The 22,389-nt window shown below is 49.7% G+C and overlaps 1 protein-coding gene across 1 annotated transcript; it reads left to right on the forward strand.

Annotated features, from left to right (window-relative positions):
- Positions 1-271: 271 nt before the first annotated feature.
- On the forward strand, positions 272-1,495 carry LOC115314074. Its single transcript, XM_040211755.1, has one exon. It carries the CDS (start codon positions 299-301, stop codon positions 1,493-1,495), a length of 1,197 nt encoding a protein of 398 aa, XP_040067689.1. The 5' UTR covers positions 272-298.
- The last annotated feature ends 20,894 nt before the right edge of the window (positions 1,496-22,389 follow it).

A 22,389-nucleotide genomic window follows, 5' to 3' on the forward strand; every position in this document is an offset into this window, starting at 1 on the left:
CTGGGAGAGGCTGCTGCGGAGCAGGGACCCCGGAGAGCAGCTTAGGCTGCTCGAAAGGGCCAAACTTGCTGGCCAGCTTCTAGGGATCCTGGAATGAGGAACCCTCCCCGCTAAGGCTCCACTTCCGTCATCATCAGCATCATCCCTCATGTTCCAATAAACGTTTTCCTCCTCCTTCTCTTTCTTTCTCGCAGAAATGTACACCGTGGTGCATCGGGGAACAAAGCAGTCTGTTTGCCGGGGGATCGGTGGCCGAGTCATTCTACTTCCGGCTTCCGAGCACTACGGTTGGAGAATCATGAGCTCCTCAGGAGCGTCGATAACGGCCCTCGCCGGCCGCGGTTCATCTGTTTCTTCGGCTAACTCGGATTATCGTATTGTTCTGCCTCCTCTGCCATCAGGAGCCATTGTGCGCAACTCTGTGCTGCTGCACGGTGACGTGAGTGCTCGTCCATACAAGATAGGCGATTTCAGGGCCGAGATGGAACGTCTTGGTGTGATCGGGCACATTGAGGCGCTCGGCGCCTATCAAATGAATCATCTCTGGATGGTGACCTTCAAGACGGAGGAAGCCAAGCTGCGCCTGGTCACCGCCAAGGAACTGGAGGTAAAGGGCAAGCGTTGCATCGTCGTGGACCCGGAGAACGCAGACGTCCGCATGAAACTGCATTGGCTCCCCTTCCACGCGTCAGACGAAACCGTCAGGAGGGCCCTAGAGCCCTTTGGGAAGGTTCAGGACCTGACGCGTGAAAAATGGAAGGCGGAAGGATTCATCGGCGTCCAGTCGACGACCAGACTGGTGCGGCTAAGCCTAAAGGAGGGCGTCACTTTAGAACGCATTCCGCACCAGTTGAGGATTGCTGGTGGCAACGTTCTGGTCGTGATTCCGGGACGTGATCCATTATGTCTACGCTGCAAAGGTACGGGACACATTCGACGAGAGTGTCGCGTACCGCGATGCGACGAATGCCATCGCTTTGGACATGAACGAGAAAACTGCGTCCGTACCTACGCTACAGTGACGCAGGAAGTGGTGGCGGATGGAGATGGTGTCCTCAACATGGACGAGGAAGAGGCAGAGGAGGCCGCAAGGGACGTCGAAACTGAGGTTTCCGCCACAGTCGGTGCGAAAGAGGCCCCGGTCGATGAACTGAAAGAAGTGCACCCTCCACAGTTGCAGCCCGAGGGGGACGCCATGAAATTCGACCATGCGCAAGCGTCGAGCAGCAGCCCTGTCATATCGAGCGACGTCCAAATGTCTATATCAAAAGACGTAGAGGCCATCCAAGCTCTGGAATCAAAAGACACGAACCAGGTCAGTTTGAGCGACGACAACTCCGACCTTAGCGACGCCAGTGAAACGTGCATCATGCGGCCAGGGGAAGCATCAGCACGCTCTGAGTTCAAGTGGCACAAGAACACCACACGGAAGGAGCGCTTTAACCCGAAGCCGCGCATCCTGACGGAAGAGCGACGTCGGCCGGCCCTTCCGTAGGTCACTTCTTTTTTGCTTTTCTCTCTGCTCACTACTCATCTCTGGAAAGTGTCCTCGTCGCATGACTTTACCAGCACCCCCTTTTCCACAATATGCGAGCCCTTAAGTTTGCAACCCTCAATTGTGTAAGTCTTCTGGCGAGAAGAAGAAAGCAATGGGTGCTGGACACGATTCTGCGCGAGCGGGTTGATGTCGCTTTCTTGCAAGAGACCAAGATTGCCACAGACGGTCAAGTGGAGGAGTTGACGCGCTTTTTTGATCGTCACTTCGTCATCTTCCTGTCGAGGGCATTTGGACAGAGCGGAGGAACGGCGATAATGATTCGCAAGAAGAAAAACATCGCAATCTGCCCCGATTGGGAGGGAGACAGAAACGGACGGGTGTGCGCTGTAGAAATGCTGCACTGCGGACAGCTTCACAGGCTTGTATCTGCGTATGCACCTAATGACGCGACTGAGCGACGGGACTTTTTCAAAAATCTTCGCCAGTATCTCGACACACCTTGTCGAACGATCCTCGCTGGCGATTTTAATTGTGTGCTGGCCGAGAGGGATTGCTCAAAGCGGCTGAGAGCGGACGTCAGCCGGCTGGAACTGCGAAAACTGCTCCGCGACTTCGACCTGGTGGATGCTAAGGACAACGAGAAAACAACCGACCCAACGTACACGCATTGGCAAGGAAATTGCCATGCTCGACTGGATCGTATTTACCTCTCGGGAGAATTTTCAGCAATGACGCCTGTGCTAGAAGTCCTACCCTTGGCGTTCTCGGACCACGCTCTGGTCACGGTAACGCTGGGCAGACCCGTGCCGCGAACCCGGAAGTCCTCTTGGTGGAGTAGCTGGAAGCTAAACGAAAGCCTCATCGAAGACGAACAACTGCGCACGCAGATAAAGGAGCTTCTCGAGGGCAAAACGGGAGGTGTGCCCATAAACGCGGTAACCTGGGAGGAGCTGAAAGAGGACGTCAAGCTCAAAGCGTTCCGGCACAGCCAGGAAAAAGCGGCGCGCTAAAGGGCGGAAAAGCGCCGCTTGATGAAGACCCTGGAAATCCTCATCGCAGAGGAAAATCGTTCCCCGGGACTCTTCAGTCAAGATATCCGCGATTGCAAAGGCAATATTTTGGAGCTTCTCGAGAAGGAGTACCGCGGTGCCATGGTCCGAAGCAGAACGCTGTTCCTCGAGAGAGATGAAGAGCCGAGCAAAATATTCAAGACGAAGGAACGCCAGCACGCTTCACGCAACAAGATCGGGAAGCTCCAAGTAGGCGACGTCGAGGTTACCCGGCAAGAGGAAATCGAAGACGCGTTTTTGCAGGCCTACACCGACCTGTTCACGAGAGTGGAGGACGACGGCGTTCTCCAAACTACTGGAGTGGCGCTGCCCAAGATATCCCCAAAGGTCCGAAAACAAATGAACCGGAAAATAACGGCATCAGAGGTCGAGGAAGCCATCAAGGAATTAGCTCCGCGCAAATCGCCAGGAGTGGACGGGCTCGGTAGCCAGTTCTACAAGACGTTCTCAGCCCAGCTGTGTCCTATCCTACGAGACGTGTACGCCGACGTACTGAAGCGAGGACTGCTGCCACCATCCATGCGACAGGCGGTAACGGTGCTCATCCCGAAGAAAAACTCAAAGGGTACCCCGAAGGTCGACCATTTCCGGCCCATCAGTCTGCTAACAAGCGACTATAAAATCCTAGCCAAGATTCTGGCAAAGCGGCTGGAGTGGGATCTACGGGACGTCGTCGGAGAGCATCAGGCCTACGGCATCAAGAGACGGACCATCAGCACCAACCTGCACGCGATGCGAATCGTGTGCGAGGCAGCGCAGGTGTTGAAGGTTCCAGTGGCAGTGCTTCAGGTAGATCTGAGCAAAGCCTTCGACCGGGTTCGCCATTCGTTCCTCTTCCGGCTCATGGAGGAGTGTGGGATCGGGGTGCGACTGCTACGATATGTGCAGCTGTGCTACCGTGACATCACGACGCGGCTCCTGGTCAACGGCAACAGGACGGCTCCCATTGCAGTTACCCGATCCGTGCGACAAGGCTGCCCGATGTCGCCAATTCTGTTCGCATTGTACCTGGAACCGTTGTGCAGGGCCATTATCGGTGACGCGAGCATTCGTGGGCTGTCCCTAGCGTCGGGTACGCTTAAAGTGCTCGCCTACGCAGATGACGTCACGGTGTTGTGCTCGTCAAGGATGCAAGTGCGCGCTGTAACCCAACACATCGCAGACTTCTGCAGTGTCTCGGGTGCGGCGATGAACACAGACAAATCTGTCGGAGCCTGGCTTGGAGACTGGGACTTGAAACCGGAGCAGTTCCTCGGTGTCACCTGGACGACGAGCGTTTCGAATTACCTAGGGCTCAGTTTGACCGCAGAGAAACTGAGTGGCCGATGCGGTGGTTTGGACATTAATCGCCTCAGAAGTAAGGTGCTTGACTGGCATGCTAGGGAACTCTCTTTGTTCAATCGCGCATTTATTTGTAACTCTGTTTTTTTCCCGACCGTTTGGTACGCGGCACAAGTGTTGCCGTGCTCCCAAAGTGACGTGGCGAAGGTGCATCGATTTCTCGCAACGTTTATCTGGGACTCGGGTTTTGAACGTATGAGGCGTGACAACCTATTTGTAAGCCAGAAGAAAGGAGGGTTGGGCCTTGTAAACGTAGAACTTAAGCTGAAAGTACAGCGTTTCCTATTTTTCCGCGATCAAGGCAATCCTCTCGTGATTTCTGCGTTTAAGGAGCTGGAAGGAAGCGTTTTGGGGCCGCGGCTCAAGGGGGACACTGGAGACTTCCGGGCACGTGCTCTGAAGTATTACCAGGAAACAGCCGCGGCGAAGGAATTTTTCCGAGCCCGCTTTTCCGACGAGTACCTGCAGAAAGTTAAAAAGAAATCTCTATACTGGGACACAGTTGATTTGCTCATACCGCCCCCACTCTATCGCAGCTTTCCGGGAAGTGTGGATAAATCGGATGTATATCGTCGCTTACGTAGCTACCCTGTCAGAACGGCAGTCAAGAATTTTTTCCTACGCTTCCATTTCGAAGTACTGCCGGTCAAGACGTGGCTGGTTAAAAAAGGTTTCTTTGAACCGTGGTCAACAAATTGTGCGTTGTGTCCGTTTCCCGAAACACTTGAACATGTGTTTTTGTACTGTACGAATGCGGAGCTTTTTTGGGCAGAGCTTCGAGCAGTGCTGCAGATAGATCTTTACGTAGAGTGGAAGAGCGCGAAATTTCTGCTTTTCGGCGACAGTGCACAGAGTAGGGCATGGGAGCTGCTGGCACTCCTCGGTCTATATGCGCTGTGGCGGTCGAGGACGGATCACTTGGAGGTCCGAGAGGGATCCAAGCCCGCCTGGCAACACTTCTGCGACGGCTTTCTGTACGTGAGCAGCCTTCTTGAGGCGACGGAACAACAAGGGCTTGAATGTTGGTCGCTATTGGGAACGCGTATGCATAACCGCGCTCTAAAGGCTCAGTGGTAAACAAGGATTCCCGGGCCGCTGCGCGAGTGGCTGCTTGGGGTGCATGTGACGCTACAGAGAAATGATTCAGCGAGATACATTTTGAATTTGTGTGTGAATCGCGGTCCTCGCCTGTCAAACAGTGCTCACTGACATGATAAGTGTATGGCAACCAATGTGATCATTTTAAAACTTTGTAAATAAACATACTTTTAATAAATAAAAAAAAAAAAGGATCGGTGGCCGAGTGGGCTAGCGCACAGCAGCTTGGAGCACGTGCAGCGAAAGCTCGCGCTGCAGAACCCAGGGATCCTGGGTTCAATCCCCACCCCTGCCCGTTTCGATCTGGATGAGCATCGTACCGGCGTGCGGTCGTGTATCAGTATCACTACTGCGTGGTGCACGTTAAAGGGATGCTGAACCAAAGATTTTAGTGCCCACAATAAGTGGGCGCACGTTCTTTCCACGAGCCAGCAGCCGCCGGTGTGCGCGAGCACACGCAACGAAAATGACGTCAAAGACCTCCATTCGCGCTTAAAAAAAACAGTGAAATGCATGGGCTTGGTGCAAAGGAGAATAAAGACAGGCTTTTCATCTCCTCAAGTGAAAGCTACGTCTTTGTTACACCAATTAACCGCTTACCTTTTACACCAGAAACCACTGTGTAGATGAAAAACTTGTCTTTATGCTCCTTTGGCCCGAAGCCCATACATTTCACTGTCATCTTAACCGCGAATGGAGGTCTCTGACGTCATATTGGTTGCGTGTGCTCGCGCACACCGGCGGCTGCTGGCTCATGGAAAAAGCGTGCGCCACTTATTATGGACACTAAATTCCTTGGTTCAGTATCCCTTTAAAGACACCAGGCTAGCGGTTGTACCGCACTGGCTAAATTGCTTATCTACAGTGGGTAACAATGTCGCCATGTTCAGGCAGACTAAACTCCTGCTGTATAAACAACTAACGACTAATTTGTTTGTTTTAGTCTGTTTGCCGATTTACCATCGCGGTAGTCCAGACGCGTGGGGCAACCTTTGCGATGTGCAAAAACGTTTCCCTAAAACTTTCTAATAGGGAGTTTTAGTAGACCGTTCCGATACCTCCGATGACGATACCCCAAACTCCGCCGACGCCTTTGGGCATGCGTCTATTCTCATCGGGTACTGTTATCAAAAGTACCGGAACGATCTACTAAAATTCTTTATAGTTAAGTTTGTGATGGACTAAATGGTCACGTGACAGCTTAAAAAACGCCTGGCGTGGCGAGCCCCGAGCATCTCAATATCGATCCTCAGCCAATCAGATTGTTTCATTCACCGACAAGATCCTCGATGAACCAAACACAGGTCAAAGATTGTGAATTAGCATAAGCCACGCCCTTCGTTTCTTATGCTGTTAGATGACTATACTATTAGCACAGCGAATTTAGCCTGCCATAATGATGCGCGAGTTTACACCCCCCCCCCCCCCAATCGCACTGCACCGTCTCAACCCAATAAAGGGTCATCTTTGTTAGCGCAATTGGCTAGTTATTTTAGGGTCATTACCGTGAGTCACGTAGTAATGGCTACACCTTAGCACAGCGGAATATTTCCCCGGAGGAGCGACCACGTCTTCAACTTCATTGCTTGAGTCTCAGCCAACGAGACTTCTCGTTTAAAGTAGTACTGCCCCATAGAAAACTGAGGTAATTAACGCGTAGAAAGGGCTCAGTATATGAAAAGTAATAAAGTCAAAAAGAATAAAAAAGCAAACAGAACGGTCAATAGGACAAGGACATAGAGGGGTGCACGGCTGGGCAGAACCTTCCCCGATTCATGTAGATTACGACAGCAGAGCTTCTTCACGGTCGAAGACGGGAGTCGGACTGGCTCTAACGGCCGGTAATCAAATTACCCGCCACGTTGGCCCACAACTAGGATTACATGTTTTTTGTTTATTTTCTCATCTGGCCCTTCTCTGGCTGCTCGTCCTTATAAAGAAAGAAAAAAAAGTACATAGTAAAAATTTGACTACGTAACAAATAAACAGAAAAATTAACAACCCATGCGAAACACCCTGCTTGCGCCGACCCGAAGAACATTTACTTAAAACTATGCGGAGACCTTTGTCGGGTTCGTGTTTCCCCTTGTCGGCGGGATTCACTTTTGCAAATTAAAAGAGCGGGTGTTCTTTTTTATGCTTCCTCCCCTTCCTTTCCGAGTATCCCAACCGCACTTAAGGACACGACCCACCGCGCCATAATAGGACTCCCGCATTATCCTTATTTCATCGTCTGCGCCCTTTGCTCCCCCCTCCTCGTTTCATTTGCGAGCGTGAAATATGACCTCGCTAAGCCTAACGTGGCGGCTGGGGCGCCATCCGCGTCCTTGCCTCCTCTTTTCCCGCCGCCATGATGGAAGGGCGTCCGCCGCCAAGCGGACGTTTCTGCAATTAGCCTCTCACATTTTTCTTCCGTACCAGTAGGCTTCGGGCGTCGCGAGAAATCATGATTGAAGCGACGTTTCTGACGGCCTGAGCAGGCGGTACCGCCATTTTTGTGTTTGGACCGTCGGCCCTCGGGCGACGGACGTCTGTGTGTGGAAAAAGCGACGACTGCTCGACGTTTAACTCAATTACCCCTCGGTGGCCCGGTTGCACGGTGTCAGTCGTCTGCGTTGCGCGGCCGCCGTCGTCTGCTCTCACGATTGACGGTCATGGGAGTTTCCATTTCCCCGCCCGTGGTCTTATTGTGTTAGCTTGCTCCCCCCCCCCCCCTCCCCCCCCCCCTTCGCGTCTGCGGTTTCCTTGCATATCTGGAGAGAAACACCGTGGGGTCATAAATATGCAGTCAACTGAGACGTGTGGCGAGACTGAGAAATCTATTCTACCGGCCACTTGCCCTCGGCGTCTGCCCGGTTTCTCACTCTAGCCAGCTTTGCATTGTTCCTCTGGAGGTCTTGGAACGTATCATTATTGCTCACAGCCAATGGGATTGTAGTACGCGCCTATAGCAAGACCAAGGAGCAATCACGTGTCAAAAAACGCAATAAGCCCTGCATCCCTTATGCTGTTCCTGACTATGGTTGATCATGGTTCTCTTTCCATTGCACACTACTCCGTATATCTCCGTCATATGCCTTCTCTCGTAGTACAGGGTTCAGACGCTGCCCCCGATATGAGCAACCAATATTATATTCACCGACAACTCAAGAAACTCCGGGCCAAGCCTCTTACTATCACTCCCCAGTCAATAAAGCAGCTCAGCCGATAAGGACCCCTAAGAATGAGCCGCAAAGCAAACAGCGTGAATGGCCACGCATTGCGTTTTGTAACCTCTCTCGGTATTGCCACTGTCATTCTTCTCCTTCCTTTAAACTTAACCATCGCTTCTGCGTCAATAGTCGGTGGCAGGTCTGACAGGTCACGAGTAAAGTGGAAGCTCCTCCCACCCCTTTTCACTTTAGCAAAGTGAGCGCTGGAAAGCAGGTCGCCTCCTCTCTTGCGTTCGCTAAAACAGTAACTTCAAACAGTAACAGTTGAAGAACAAAGCAATAACTTCAATGATAAAAAAGGTATGAGATAATGAGTTCCTTGCGATTGCAACATGGTCGTAACTTTATCATTCTGACACGGGCGGAAAGTTTTGCCAGTTGGTGATTCAAAATATTTAAAAAGCGCAACGGGACACAGACAATGAAGATTGGCAGAGACACAGCTCTGTGTCTAGGTCTATCTTTCTTGTCCGTGTATCGTTGCGTGTTTTAAATAATATTTGTCATTCTCTCTTAGCATTTCATGGCAATACTGCGATCAAAGGAAGAACATCGAAATTTATAAAAGATTTCGCAGAAGTCATCGCACGCATTTCTATAGTTCTTACAGTTGTCTTGGAGTGCGACAAAGTTAGGTTCCTACAGAGATAACTGTGTTGTGAGTGAGTATAGAGCTCAAAACGTATGTTGTTACTAACGGTTGATTCCGTCAGCATATGTATTTCAAGCACATAATTTTCTACGCGTTGATTTATTTACCCTTTTTTCCTGGTGCGATGTTGTCACCAGTAAAAATAGCAGAAATTTATTAAAAGAAAAATAAACGTTTAATAAGGCGAGCATATGCCTACAAACTTAAAGAAAAAAGACTAGCAGAGCTTCAACTGCAGGCGGAAATGGTACCAATACTTTGCTAAACCGACACCATACAGGATTTAAAACAACCTTGAAAGGTTCGCTTGATTCTCGTATAGACTTTTGTCAATCAAAGATGATATTTGTGGCGATAGTTAATCGGCGATCAGAATGTTTTTTCTATTCGAGAATGTCCACATGTCCGGCATAAAAGTTTGCGCCACGTCGCCACCTGGCAGTTGTCTGTGGAGGTGTATGAATGACTAAATTATTACTACTTGAAGATATATAAAACATATTTCAAGCGACGATTTGGTAATAAATATTAAGAAATAAAATACCAATTTTTGGATTTCGTTTGAGTTTGAGTTCGGCAGCTCTGGTTTCGGTGCCATACCGAAACCAGAGCTGCCGACAGTCGCTGCACACGTTAAAGTGTCATAATTAGGCGTCAATACTTCATAAGCCACAGACAAAAAATGGTATTAGTCCGATTATAATAATATGTAAATTATGGTACTGTTTACCCCTGTGTACAAGTTGCCAAATTGATGTTGCAACACAAGGCGTTTCTCTGTGTTAGAGGAATGCCGGAACTCCTGAGAAACAACATGCTGATGCAGAAAAAATTCGACAGAGACACTTAAGACTGATTACGTGTAGGAATGCGAAAGCATTCTTACAAGCAGCACGCCACGCCTTCCTTTTTAACACGGCGCTTCGGCGGTAACATCACGCTCCGCCACTGCGAAGGCGGGGCGAACCCCGCCGGCTCTACGGCTTCCGTGATGATGCATCAGCGTTGCTGTACTTTTGGCCAATGGGAATTTAACTGCCGTTTCGCTGTTACAGACAGCTACAGACAACGCCGGCTTCGCATCATTAGACAGTTAATGCTTTCGCATTAAAAAGTTGCCACGCATCTTCCGTCGACGACAGATGGGTGACTGATCCGAAGTAGCGCGTTATTGCGACTTTCATGCACGCGGCAGTTTCAGGACTGCTCTGACCAAGATCAGCCCATAACAGCTGAGAACGGGCTGGGATTTCTTAGAAGAGCACAACATGAATAAAATATAGATCCCGGCCAAGAAGGATTCGAACCCCATTCCTCTGCTTGACAGCCGCATGCGTTGCCAACTCCGTTACGCACGCAACAAAATCGCCTATATTTCGTTTCATTTTTAAGTTCAGATGCAGCCCACGCTACGAGCGGATGGGACCCATCAGACAGCTTCAAAAGAGCACCATCATGGTGTTTGTCATGTTTCTGTACGTGTTCTATCATCGCTGAACTAATCATAAACAGAAAAAGACCAGCGAGTTGCGCTTTTGACGCCACTTCGTGGGTCCCATTAGTTCGTACCGTCGACTGCGTCTGGACTTAAGTTGAAACGCAGTATAGAAACCATCGCTTGTGGGGTATGAAAATACACTACAATATTAAATTTATTACAGTTACATCACGTACACAGGGCGTTTGTTTTAGGCGTTTCACAACCTGAAAACCCGTCAAGGCTACACTAATAAAGTATAATCACGTAAGACAGCCAGGGGGAGATTACATGGGGGGCTGATCGTCACAATGAGCTAAATAATTAACTAAAATTTATTTTTAAAATTTTAGTAGGTAAAAATAAACGTAGTGTTCAAATTAGAATCTTGCTGAGCGTCGTCGTAAGCCACTAAATAAGTCGATTTTCAAAATAATCCCTGCACATGGGAAACGCGGTGGGGTGCTAAAGTTACGACTTTTTTTAACCGGCGCAAAGCTGGCGGTGCGAGGCAAATAATCAAAAACCTACGCATACCAAATAGCGTCGTCTGAACGTGGATAGGGTTCGACTGTTTTCAGGCGAGCGCTCATCATTTCAAAATTGGGCACCCGAATGTCATGGAGAAACGTTTTGAGATCGGCCGCGTTCTTAACCGGTGACGAAATGCAAACTTTCGGGCTGCTATGTCAAATCTCCTGAGATGAGCCATCTTTGAGAAAACTTGTCTTCAAGTGTACACGGTTCGACTGTTTCCAGACATTCGTTCATCATTTCAAATTTGTGTGCCCGCGGCTCATTCAGAAGTTTTTAAAGATCGTTCGAGTTCTTAAACGGTGACGAAATACAAATTTCCAGGCCCTAGGCTACAAGCTGCTGCTATGGCAAATCTTCTAGATGAGCCATCTTTGAGGAAGCTTGTCTTGAAGTGGACATGGTTCGACTCTTTTCGATCATTCGCTTATCATTTCAAAGTTTGGGCACCCGTACCTTGTCTAGGAACGTTTTGAGATCGATCAAGTTCTACGCTGGGAACGAAATAGAAAAGTTAAGGCCGCCGACTACAAGCCGGTGCTATTGCAAAAACTTGGGCTTGAGACTTCTGTGAGGAATTTGATATCAAGTCGAATATTTCACTACATTCTTCTCACTTTTTTTTTGCTTTTCGTGTGCAAGGCTATTGTAATAGGTAATTTGATATAAATATTTCTTTTGACATGTGAATGTTAAGTGTACAAGAACAATCACCGTCTCATAAATTGTCTAATCACCGCAGTGCTTCCCTCCCATCCTTACAATATAGATCACTTCGTTATTCTTTCATGCTGATAATACCCCCCCCCCCCCTTCCTCCTCCCGGTAATGCGTCTGAAAAGACGCCTTTGAGGTAAACAAGTAAAATATTCACATGACAATATTAATTTGCGAAAAAAATTTGAAATCTTTTTTTAAAATATTTTTAGATTATCGTAATACAAAGAGTTGATTTTGTTTTCAAGTTTATTTATGTCAGTAGAAGAATATTAACATTTATCGTAAAGAACTAAACGAGGATGGATCTCCCTATTTGGCAAATTACTAAGGAATAAAAGAACATAAATTTGAGAAAGAACAAAATGCATCCAACGCATTATCAGTTTTTCTAGTTCAATACAGTCAAGTGGGAGGAAACCTTGTATTTTGACATATTTTTAAATTGTGCGCGTTTGAACTTCGCGTTGTTTCTGAAAAACTCCATAAGGCGCCTTCGATATAAATTTTTCTACAGATGGAATGCATATCCTAGACACTACAGAATTTGAATATTATCGGCAGGAGTTTTATTTATTTTATTCAATCATAACGAGCTTTTCATACTGTAGAGTAAACTGCAGACTTCGATTAAGTTTAATAGTTTTCATATTGGCTATACATCAAATCGTTCCTTCGACTGAGGAACCTGCAGTTTACACGTCAGCATCTTCATATTTTGTTGCAATAATAGTGGTGTATGAAAGAATAAAGTAGTAGCATAGCAAATTGTTCAAAGCATAACGTTTCAGTGTTATAGTGTTATTGTCACAAATAAAAAGAGTGGAAAATATAAAATTAAAAATAAACGTTTAAATATGTAGGTGAACGTAACTAAAACACAACGGGTACCGGTTATCTCAGAGAGAGCAGAGGCAGGTCGACTGACCCGAAGCGGCGCTCTACTTTAATTTATACACCCGCCATGACCAGAAAGAGACTGACCCAGAACAACTGCAGAGAATAAGCCGGCATTCTCTTGATGGGCAACGCGGTGCTGGCAGGCGGGATTTGAACTCCGTACCTCCGTGCGTCAGCCGCGTGCCCTGCTCATAGACCTTTCCAGAAAATCCCGCAGGGCGTCTCGTCGACCTCACATAGCACTGCGCGGTGAATTGTGGGGTCGTTCCTATGTACGGTCCATGTACAGTCCATCCTTGAAGCTACGCCATTCCTTTTCCCTTACCACTGCGAGTTAAGAACACACACACACACACACAAAAAAGCGAACCAATCACAAGTTCGATACGTACCCTGTTTTGTTATCGTCCTGCTTCTTTTGCGCTCTGAAATCACGAAATGTTAAAGAAGCATGAGTCGCTTCTTCTATTCACCCACGGATATTCCTTCACGCGCCGTACATCGAATTACCGTGGCGCTTCGAAAAGGCCATGGGAGGCGCTGCGTACTTTTGAAGTGGTCTATTCCATCGTGCACACTTCAATACTAGGCGCATACCCATGGCATACACGAGTTGTTCGTTTCTAAAGCGTGAATAAGGCTGTAGATCAACACGCTGACTGACTGGCAAACATTGCACGACGAGATTTTAAGTGTGGACTGGCAATACTAAGCAAATATCTAAAGTTTGCGCGTGAGCTAATCGCACAACTACTTTGGCCCCCCGAATGACGGTCATGATCACTTTGCAATTACTAGGTCAGTTTGTATCCGTATCCGCCAATATCGCCCAAATAACCCGAGTAATAATTTTTATTACCCGATAAAAGTTTGGAGCACAAGTGTTGCAAAAACTCTGGTAGCGTTGTTAAATTTTGTTGATTTGTAAAATCTTTCCATCGAGTAAATCATCACATATTGATAAAAAAACTTTACAATTACAGAATTTGTAGAAGTACAGCGGCATTTTTAAGAGTTATTGAGAGTCGCCGCCAGTGATCCCAGGTCAGTGGCCATTACTTATACAGGGTGTCACAAATGAAAATTTACACGGTCTTTTTTTCCGCAAAAATAAACTAGGCATCCCCGAACGCTCATTTTCCGCCCAAAGGTAGAGCTAGAGGTCACAACCAGATGCCAAAGTTTCAGCCCGATCCGATAACTTAATCAAAAGTTATAAATGATTTTCTGAAAATTTCAATGGGAAAATGGAGCTCATTTTCGCCCGTTTTCGGTTTCTGGTGCCATAGAGCCCCATGTGTTTGAAAACTCCGTCGGCCGCCATTTTCCCATTGAAATTTTCAGAAAATCCCTTATAACTTTTGATTAAGTAATCGGATCGGGCTGAAACTTTGACATCTGGTTGTGACCTCTACCTCTACCTTTGGGCGGAGAATGACCGTTCGGCGATGCCTAGTTTATTTTTGCGGTAAAAACGACCGTGTAAATTTTCATTTGTGACACCCTGTATATAGAGGGTATTCACAGGAAGCCATATTTGAGGGCGATGTTTAGAGCGCATGCCCAGGACGAGCTCACATGGATAGGCTGCTAAGAGCGGCAATCTTGATGGTGCGGAATGCACGCTGAAAAATAACTCTGGAAGCTCGCTGTGAGCACGCGCTCATCAGTTGCGCAGAGAGGTTTTGCGGCTGTGAGTACTCCCTAGAAAAGAGCTACGTACAGATATACCGCATACAAGTGGACACGGTGTAAGATACTCTTTACACGGCCACTCGATTAGGACTCCCCTTGGGAGCGGCCTGCCGTATGCCTCACTCCGCCGGTGAGAGCGATAGTTCTACTTTACCCCGCAGCGCCAGCCATGACGTTCGTTATCGGTGAGAGATAAAGTTCCTAAATCTATAGACGCTTTGCAGCAGCTGTGCATGGACGCCGCCATAACTGACCTTCAGTTTTTATTTCCTCTTATTTCGTTCATTTCACTTCATCATTACCATAGCAGGCCAGGTTATTGCCATATTAGATTCAACTGTATCCTTTTCTAAAGCATCGGCCTTTGTAGAGGATCGTCAAGTACCATTTCAGTTGCTGGGCATCTCGGTAAGACAAGAGAAGGTCAGCAATGGCGGCTGTAATTTGGCGCGTGTGTAAAGCGTCTATACTTCGTCAACGTTAGTATGGACTATTGTTAGCCGCGCGTGCGAAAAGCGCGAGATAGTTGCTTCGAATGAAGCCTCGCCGGCTGCACGAGCGCTCGTGCAGCGAGTGCTCCAGTCAAGGCAGTCAAGGCTAGCCACTCGCGCTAGCACGGCATTCGTGGTTAGTTCATGCTAAGGTGAGACGAAGTATAGTGAGAGAGGAGCAGTCCGCCCGGCCCGGCCATGCCCGGTGTGGCTATTTAGGTTGTTTTTCGTGAAGCGGCCAGTCTCAATTGAAACGAGTGCCAGATTGCATGAATGACGTGACAAATCTGTTTCGAAAAAAAGCACATGATTTTTTTCTGCGAAAAGCTCACTCAGCTGCACGTTGCGCGTTAAAGCTCCATTCTGCTGGCAGTATGAGCGAATTGTCGTTTTCTTGTTCCCGTAACTGTTACCCCGTTTCAATTACCACTGTAATATAGGAGTTATAGTTGGATATAGCTAGGCCGTATGATTTCCGGTTTTAACCGACGCTCGAGCACGCGCGAGCTGTGCTATTTATTCATCTGTGAAGGACAATATAAAATCGGATTCCGCGTGCATAACTTCAGCAATATAAACTTCATTGTTCACAAAAAACAGACCAAGGGAGTCGTATAGTTCACAAGCGGAGTACCTTTCGGGAATGCTTCCGCAAAAGCCTCAATATATTCTCTAGGGTTTAGGTCACCAGCCCAGTTTGCCAAAAAAGGTCTGAGGAGTTTCCTGAGAAAAAGCTCGCAGAGCTTTTCGCTGTGGTAGGGGTCTCGGCAGTTAACACACCACATCAGCGGCAGTCTATAAGGTGTGGAAGCACAGCGCTCGAGAGGACCTTGCAAATCCTTCCACAACCACGTATCTCTGCCGACTGTAGAGCCCTCTCGACAACGGTGCAGACGAGCTTGCACAGATAGACAGCTTCAGGTCGTGGATAGCTGAGTCCTCCTTGGTCAAGGCTAAACATTAACTGATATGCTCCGTCATGTGATGCATTTCCCTTAAGTTGCGCTTGCATTCAGGACACGTCACCTGCAATGTTTAGAGGGTTCTACACATTCGCGTTCCTTGCTTTCACTGAGAAATTCTTATTGCTTGAAGGGAGCCTAACCGATTCTGCAGGCATTTTCAGTAAAGTTGTTTTCTCTCTCTTGCTAGGCTGAAAGTTTCAGCTAATTACTTTGAAATTAGGACAATTTCTACAAATAAAAATGGTGACCTTTTGTTCGCAAACGAAGGCCAAGTAGCCAGCCATGTAAGTCAGCGGTGCGAACGCAAGTTCGGAAGAGACTTCATTGCACTTCATCAACTGCAGGATTTCCTGTTTCACGAGTGGAGTTGGCACATTTCATCGCCATCTGGCACTCAGAATTAGAACGCGCATTTACATTTCCGTCAGGTTCCAAAATGCCAACACAAACCACACACGCGAGCGCAGAGTGACACTACGATATTTTCGCCGAGCACAGCGGTGCATATATGAGGGGGGAAAGCGAGTTTTGCTGCCTTCTGCAACCGCGGCAGCGCCTCGGTATCGGCGAAGCCAATGACAGGCAGATATTTTATCTGGGTAGCGGAGCAAGAGCGCATTGGGCGCCTTCTCTATACTCCGTTTCACCTTATGTTGTACCTTAGTGAAGGCTGGAAGCGCGAGCTCATAGCGTTGACAGCTGCCCTTACTGCACGAGAGCTTGTGCCGCCGAGATCTGCCCCAGAGCAAGGAGCTCGCGCTTACAGCCTTTCCTGCGGTACAATATAAGGTGAAACACAGTATAGCTTTCAGCTCACAAGACCGCTCACCGATGTGCAGCACCCCCACAGAAAATGGGAGAAGTTCTCCTCTCACGCGCGCTCTTTTGTTTTCGGAAAGACATCGGCAGGCCACACCAACAGGAGGGATCGAGTGGCCGTGCTTTTTAGGTGAGGACAGCGCGCTTCTCGCGGCGTGCCGATAAAGGTCGCTTTTTACTCTCTCTCTCGTTCTCTCTCTCGCTATGGTTTCAAGCAGCACCGGTAGATGACTCGTCGACCCACTGTACCGCAAAGCCGTTTATTGAGAGAGTTTGGCCATACATTGGTTTGAATAGGCGAGCATCTCGGGGCCAACCACAGGCCGCGAAACAGCCCCTAGCGGTGGTCGTGTGATCTAAATATGTGACACGACTATACTTCGTTTCACCTTATGTGCGAGCGAAGGCAAAACTGGAAGCGCGAGCACGGAAGCTCCGTGCGTTCAGGCTTTGCTCGAGCGCGCGAGCTGGGGAGAAATGCAAAAAGCGCTGGTCTCGCGCTTCTAGCTTTGGCTTCGCTCGCAGATAAAGTGAAACGAAGTATAATTTGAGCCGTGCCGAGCGGAAGTCCGCGTCGCTCGCGCACCCCACCCTTTGCACTGTTTTCTTTCAGCCAGTCTCAGGACGCTGCTCAGTGCAGACAAAGGCATGGGCTCGAGCGCGTGGCTTTGGAAAGTGCTTCCTATGCACGAGGTCTCGTACAAACAAAAGCGTTTCGCTGAGCTAGGCTCACGCGCCTGTGCCTCTCTCTTCACTGCAGACGTTTGTGAGATGGAGTAGAGGCCTCCTGATTGGTCGACGCATTGTCACAAATTTAGTTTACGCTCTAAGCTTGGGGGGAATATTCGGCGCTGGCAGCGGCCTTTGCTCCGCCTATTGGCCAAACTCTCCCAATACACGGCTCTGCTGTACCGTGGGCACGTGTGAGACGCAGGAGGCAGGCAGCAGTGCACAAGACAGCTCGTGCCGTCTTGTGCACTGCTCCACACGCGCAGAGCTCCAGCGAGGTTGTCGCACGTGCGGAAAGACCACGGCGTACCGGGGTGTCATGGCAACGAGATACTCTTTTTCGCTCTCACACAGTTTTGCCGTTTGGCCGCCAGCGACACTGTCAGCCGCGGGCACGTAAAGCCCGTCTATCCTGGGAAAAGTGGAGCCATTCATTGTTGTAGACATGCTCGAGGCACGTGCCGCGCGCCACTTCTGGGAAATTCATGGCGTCTGAAATCCAGCTAAGTGCTGCGCTGTGCCACCATGATCTTCTCAAGGGCTGCACGTTGCACGTGCCTCGTGCATCGGCGCACCTTGCGCTACTTTTGAAACATGAAGGGGCTTTACGGGCACGGTGACCGCGGAATGATGCGGCCTTTCGGATGCCCGTCGAACGAACGCTGATTCCTCGCGCCGCGAATTCAGCCCCGCCGTGTCCTCACCTAAAGAGTGCATCTTACACCGTGGAAGTGGGTTAGCACCTCATCTATTCAGTTAGTATAGTAGTGACATCAAGAAAATGTCTAGCCGTGGCCAGAAAATAACACACGTGCGCCACACCTCCTTCCCTCCTACGAGGGAGGCGAAGCGCTAGCTGGGCGCCTCGGCCACAAGGGGGACAGCATACCTGGTAAAAAAATGCGCTCCAATTCAACAAAAAAGAAAAAAAAACGAAATCTAGAAACAAATTAAAACTAACCGCTTTTTTTTTTTTATTGAGGAAGAAGAGGTGACGAGAGCGCACGGGGTTGTCAAACGCCGAACTCATGGTTGGAATGATTTGTGGTACATCTTAAGGTACGTTTATACTCCAACGTAACGTCGACGGGCGCGGCGTAGCGGAGCGCGCACAGATACTGATCGGTCGCAGATGTCGAGTTCCTGGTTGCCGGCCAATGAAAGGCGCGCGTTCTGCGCTACGCTGCGTTCACTGCGCTCAACGTCGGAGTGTAAACAGCCCTTAACGCTATCTGCTTTTGCCCCACTCAACTCGTGGAACGCGTTCGAACGCGGAACGCCGGCGTCCGGTGTTTGGCTTTCGCATTCGAACACGTTTGATGAGTGCATTGGATACAAAGGCAGATAGCTCTAAGTCTACGCACTAATCGCTCCAACTAGAGCTCGGCGTTCTGACGGCCCCTTCGTCTCCTCCTCTCCCTCAGTTTCTCGGCGCACAACTTGACTAATTCAAAATGTTAATTATTTAAAAGTAATATATAAAACATGAAGTATACCGAACGTTATTAGTTTCCCCCGAATGGGCCTTCTGGCACAGACCAATTCGGAACTTTCAGGGATGGTAGTACCGCGGCATGAGAATCGCGCTCCCTAGCTCCTGGGCGATCGGTTTTATGATAAAGGTGTTTGCGAACACCTTCCTGATGTGAAAAAAAAAGTAAGGTTTTAATACGGTTCGTATATTGCAAAACTAGAATTACTGAAGCGTCACAAACCTAGCATCGCACTCCTGTTCTACGACGATCGTCCAGATGGTAGCCATCTTGATGGGCACCAGTGCTCCCCGTATAGTTTGTGAAAGTTCCGAATACGACATTCACCTTTTTTTCCGTGCGATGCGCACTTTTCGCAGAAATTATTTGGCTCACGTTTCGAGAAACAACCCCCCGTATACATTTCGGAAGAACCGTGGGCTCACGCGCATCTGCCTCTTGGACTCACTCGCCCTCGCAAAAAGAGCACGCGCCTTCGGCCGTCATTCAGCTCCATCATTTTAGTACTTCGGCACGTATCTTTCCGTTCAAGCATCACGGGCGCATAGCAGCGGGGAACTAGTGAAGCGCGTTAACCTAAGCCTCGCCCCCATCCCCCGCTCTTCTCTCTGCCCCCTTAACCAAAGAAAGGACGCCACACCATGTGGAAGGGCGCAGCTATGACGTGCTGGAGATGAACCAATCAGGGCTTCCCAATTTTCCCCGTGGGTTTACTCCACGAGGCTTTCCCAATACGCATTCGACGAAGCAGAAGCAATCCCGACGATGCCGTGGAAGCCTCACTGCGGGGAAGCGTTGGCCGCCCTCTTCTCTTTCTTCCGATTCCCCCGAGGTTTCCTCCACTGGAAGCGGAAGCCCTCGTACTCTCTTCCACCTTACGATGGTCCGCAGCAGACGCTACAAATGATCTCGGCCAATCCAGGGCTGCGAATGTATCACGTGACTACGCGCCTGGCGCGTCGCTTCGCCTCTCCCGAAAATCACGTGACGCTCACGGGGCATTGTATTGGTTAGGATAGCTGATAGGAGCGTTGGCTTCGGTCCGTCATGAGGTGAAACGGAGTCTTCGTCGGTACCGCGTGGAGGCCCCGAAAAAGAGGGGAGCCGGGACCAATATTGAGGCAATCCGCTTAGCAGCCGCTCCGGCGAGCTTGCTCCAACGGAGAAGGGCACACACGCTAATCCGCCCTTTCTCGGATCCGCAGCACCTGTCCCGAGATGGCGATTAATTCATTAGCGGAAAGCGTTGCGGCGCGCTCGTCGCCCCCCTCGGACACCCAATCAGTGCGGCAGAAGCGCGGGGTGCCTGGCGGGGATTTGGCGGCCGAGAGACTCCTCGCGTTGCGCGAACGCCTCGTAGACGACAAGGCTCGAGTGCTGGAGTTTGCGACGTCACCGACCGAAGACCAGCGCGACGCACGGGTCGGAGGCGGGCGCTGGGGTCAGCGATCCACTCGGGTGTTTTGACTGATCGGGTTGCAGTCGAATAGCGGACGTAGTGTCCGATATGTGTCTCGCGCCAGGCCTTGTCGTCCGGAATAGTCGAATAGAAAGTGTGCCAATTTCCTATCTAGGTAGTAATCGGTTTAGTCATTACACGCTTTGCGATACCGCGACGTTAAACTCGTTATGCTAAATCTAGAATGCCTTCGTGCGAACTCACCTGTCCTAGTGTTGTGACATCAAGCCATTTCGCGTTACGACGATCTTTTTTTTTTTCTTTTTTTTTTTTTCACGTCTGGAAGAGCGTATTTCGGCGCCGGCTTTTATCACTTCTTCCGCTATCTGGCGGCATGTTGTACCCCGCTATTTCTGCATTTTTCTCGCGAGCGCACGTCGTCGGCATCGGGTGCTGTACAAAGAGTGGCATCGATTACCCTAACCAGAGGGACGTTGAGGCACCCTAGCTTAAAACGACAGTACCTAGAATAATGAAAACATGTACACCAGAATTTTTACGCCATCACTGTGAGATCGAGCGTAGGTATCAATTGAGTGCTGCTTTAGCGTTTGATAGGCACTCGTGCCTAATAAAGGCCTCAAAGGACGCTCGGAATGGGGTCTAACCATGGGCGTAGGAAGCTTCTGGAACCGACACGACACCACCAGATGTGATACCACGAGGGTGCATGAACACTACCCCAACGATGAGCTAAACCACATCTGTTTAGTCACCCTCGGGGTGACCAAAACAGCCGTGGCTTTGGTGAAGCTAGAGACACGCCTGTGGCTTCAAGTCTGATGACGTCATGTTGCCTCTAAAAGCTTCCTACCTCCGTGGGCCTAACTGTTGAGTTGACTCCATCCGATTGTAATGACGTTCCACGGTGGAATAGGGGGATGTTCGCAGGTTTCGATTACTCTTGGCTTATAGCGGGTATCTATATTAAAGCCCGAGCTCATCCCTCGTAGAAGGCAGAGCCTTTCTCGCCAAACGTCATCACTAATGGGTGGCTCGCGCCGCCGCCAGCACGTTTTGCAGCGTCTCACAAGTCCCAACGAACACCATGCCGGCACGCGGAGAATGCCAAGGGGCACGCGTCTGCCGCTCTGCCGTTACTCTCGCCCACGGTGTAAGCCGTACTGCAGCGTGTTTGCCGCTTGAGACGAGTCGGGGATCTACTATCCACGACGTATAATGGGCCGGTCTTGTCTTCCAGGTGGTACGACGCAACTAAATAGGTTTAGTTACAGAACTGTCCGCTGCTTGCACGAGCGAACCCCCCCTCCCCTTTTCGCCTTCCGTCGCTCGACGCGCTATTGTTTTCGGGGGGAGACCGCTGATATGGTAACCACATGCAGTATATTATTCTATGGAATACGTATGCTTCGAAGCGCAGCGTCTAGATGGCGTTTGAGCCAGCGCACGAGCTGAGCGGCACTTGAATCGCGTCTCAACACGCTCGCGCGCCTCAGCCTTTGTAGAGCTAATAAAAGCGCTTGATATGCTGATACTTGCTCTGTATCAGCACCGTCTTGCGGAGCTCTTCAGCAGCTGCGCAATACGCTCGATCTGCTGGGCAAGCGAGCGTTTGGAAGGGTCGGAGGAGAGCTTTGCGAGCCAAGAATCGCGTAGGCCATTGGACACGCAGTTATGAAACGGAAATCTACAACGCGTTTTAAACGACGGGAGACGGACGGAAGGGAGTGAGGTGAGTGGGGGGGGGGGGGGGGGGGGGGGGGGGAGGTTCCCCTCTATTGCCGGGAGTTCAACAGCTGAGGCAATCTTTACTCCGTCTCACTAAAACCGTGCAGTACATCCAAAGCAACGGAGGAGAGAGTGCATCCGACCTGTTCAAGGAGAGGGAAAGGAGGAACGGGGGAATCCCAGCCCTTTTCTCTCGTTCCTCATTTTCCTCCTCTTGAACAGGTTGACATGCGCTCTATTCCCTGTAGCTTTGACTGTACTGCACGGTTTTAGTGGGACGAAGTACAGCAACTTTGGATGGTACTGCTTCCGTTGGCGATGCCACACATGCGAAGATGGCTGCAAGTTGTTGCACCCGGCGCGGTTCCCGTTCAAGTCAGCGTGGCACCCGTGGCCGCCACCGCCCGTACCCAACTCCGTAGCGGCTATAACAACAACAGGCAGCAGCGCAAATCCCCGGGGGGGACAGAGGTCCGCGGGCAGGGTTGGTTTCGGTTTCGTTTTGCGGCTCGCTGCGTCCCGATCTCATTTTCCGGCAGCTGGACGCAGC

The sequence above is a fragment of the Ixodes scapularis genome, unplaced genomic scaffold (assembly GCF_016920785.2).
Source record: "Ixodes scapularis isolate PalLabHiFi unplaced genomic scaffold, ASM1692078v2 PGA_scaffold3__209_contigs__length_174095766, whole genome shotgun sequence".
NCBI classification, from domain to species: domain Eukaryota; kingdom Metazoa; phylum Arthropoda; class Arachnida; order Ixodida; family Ixodidae; genus Ixodes; species Ixodes scapularis.

What these genes read in the sequence shown, in the direction of transcription:
- LOC115314074 (XM_040211755.1), top strand. Translation starts at nt 299, where the DNA reads ATGAGCTCCTCAGGAGCGTCGATAACGGCCCTCGCCGGCCGCGGTTCA.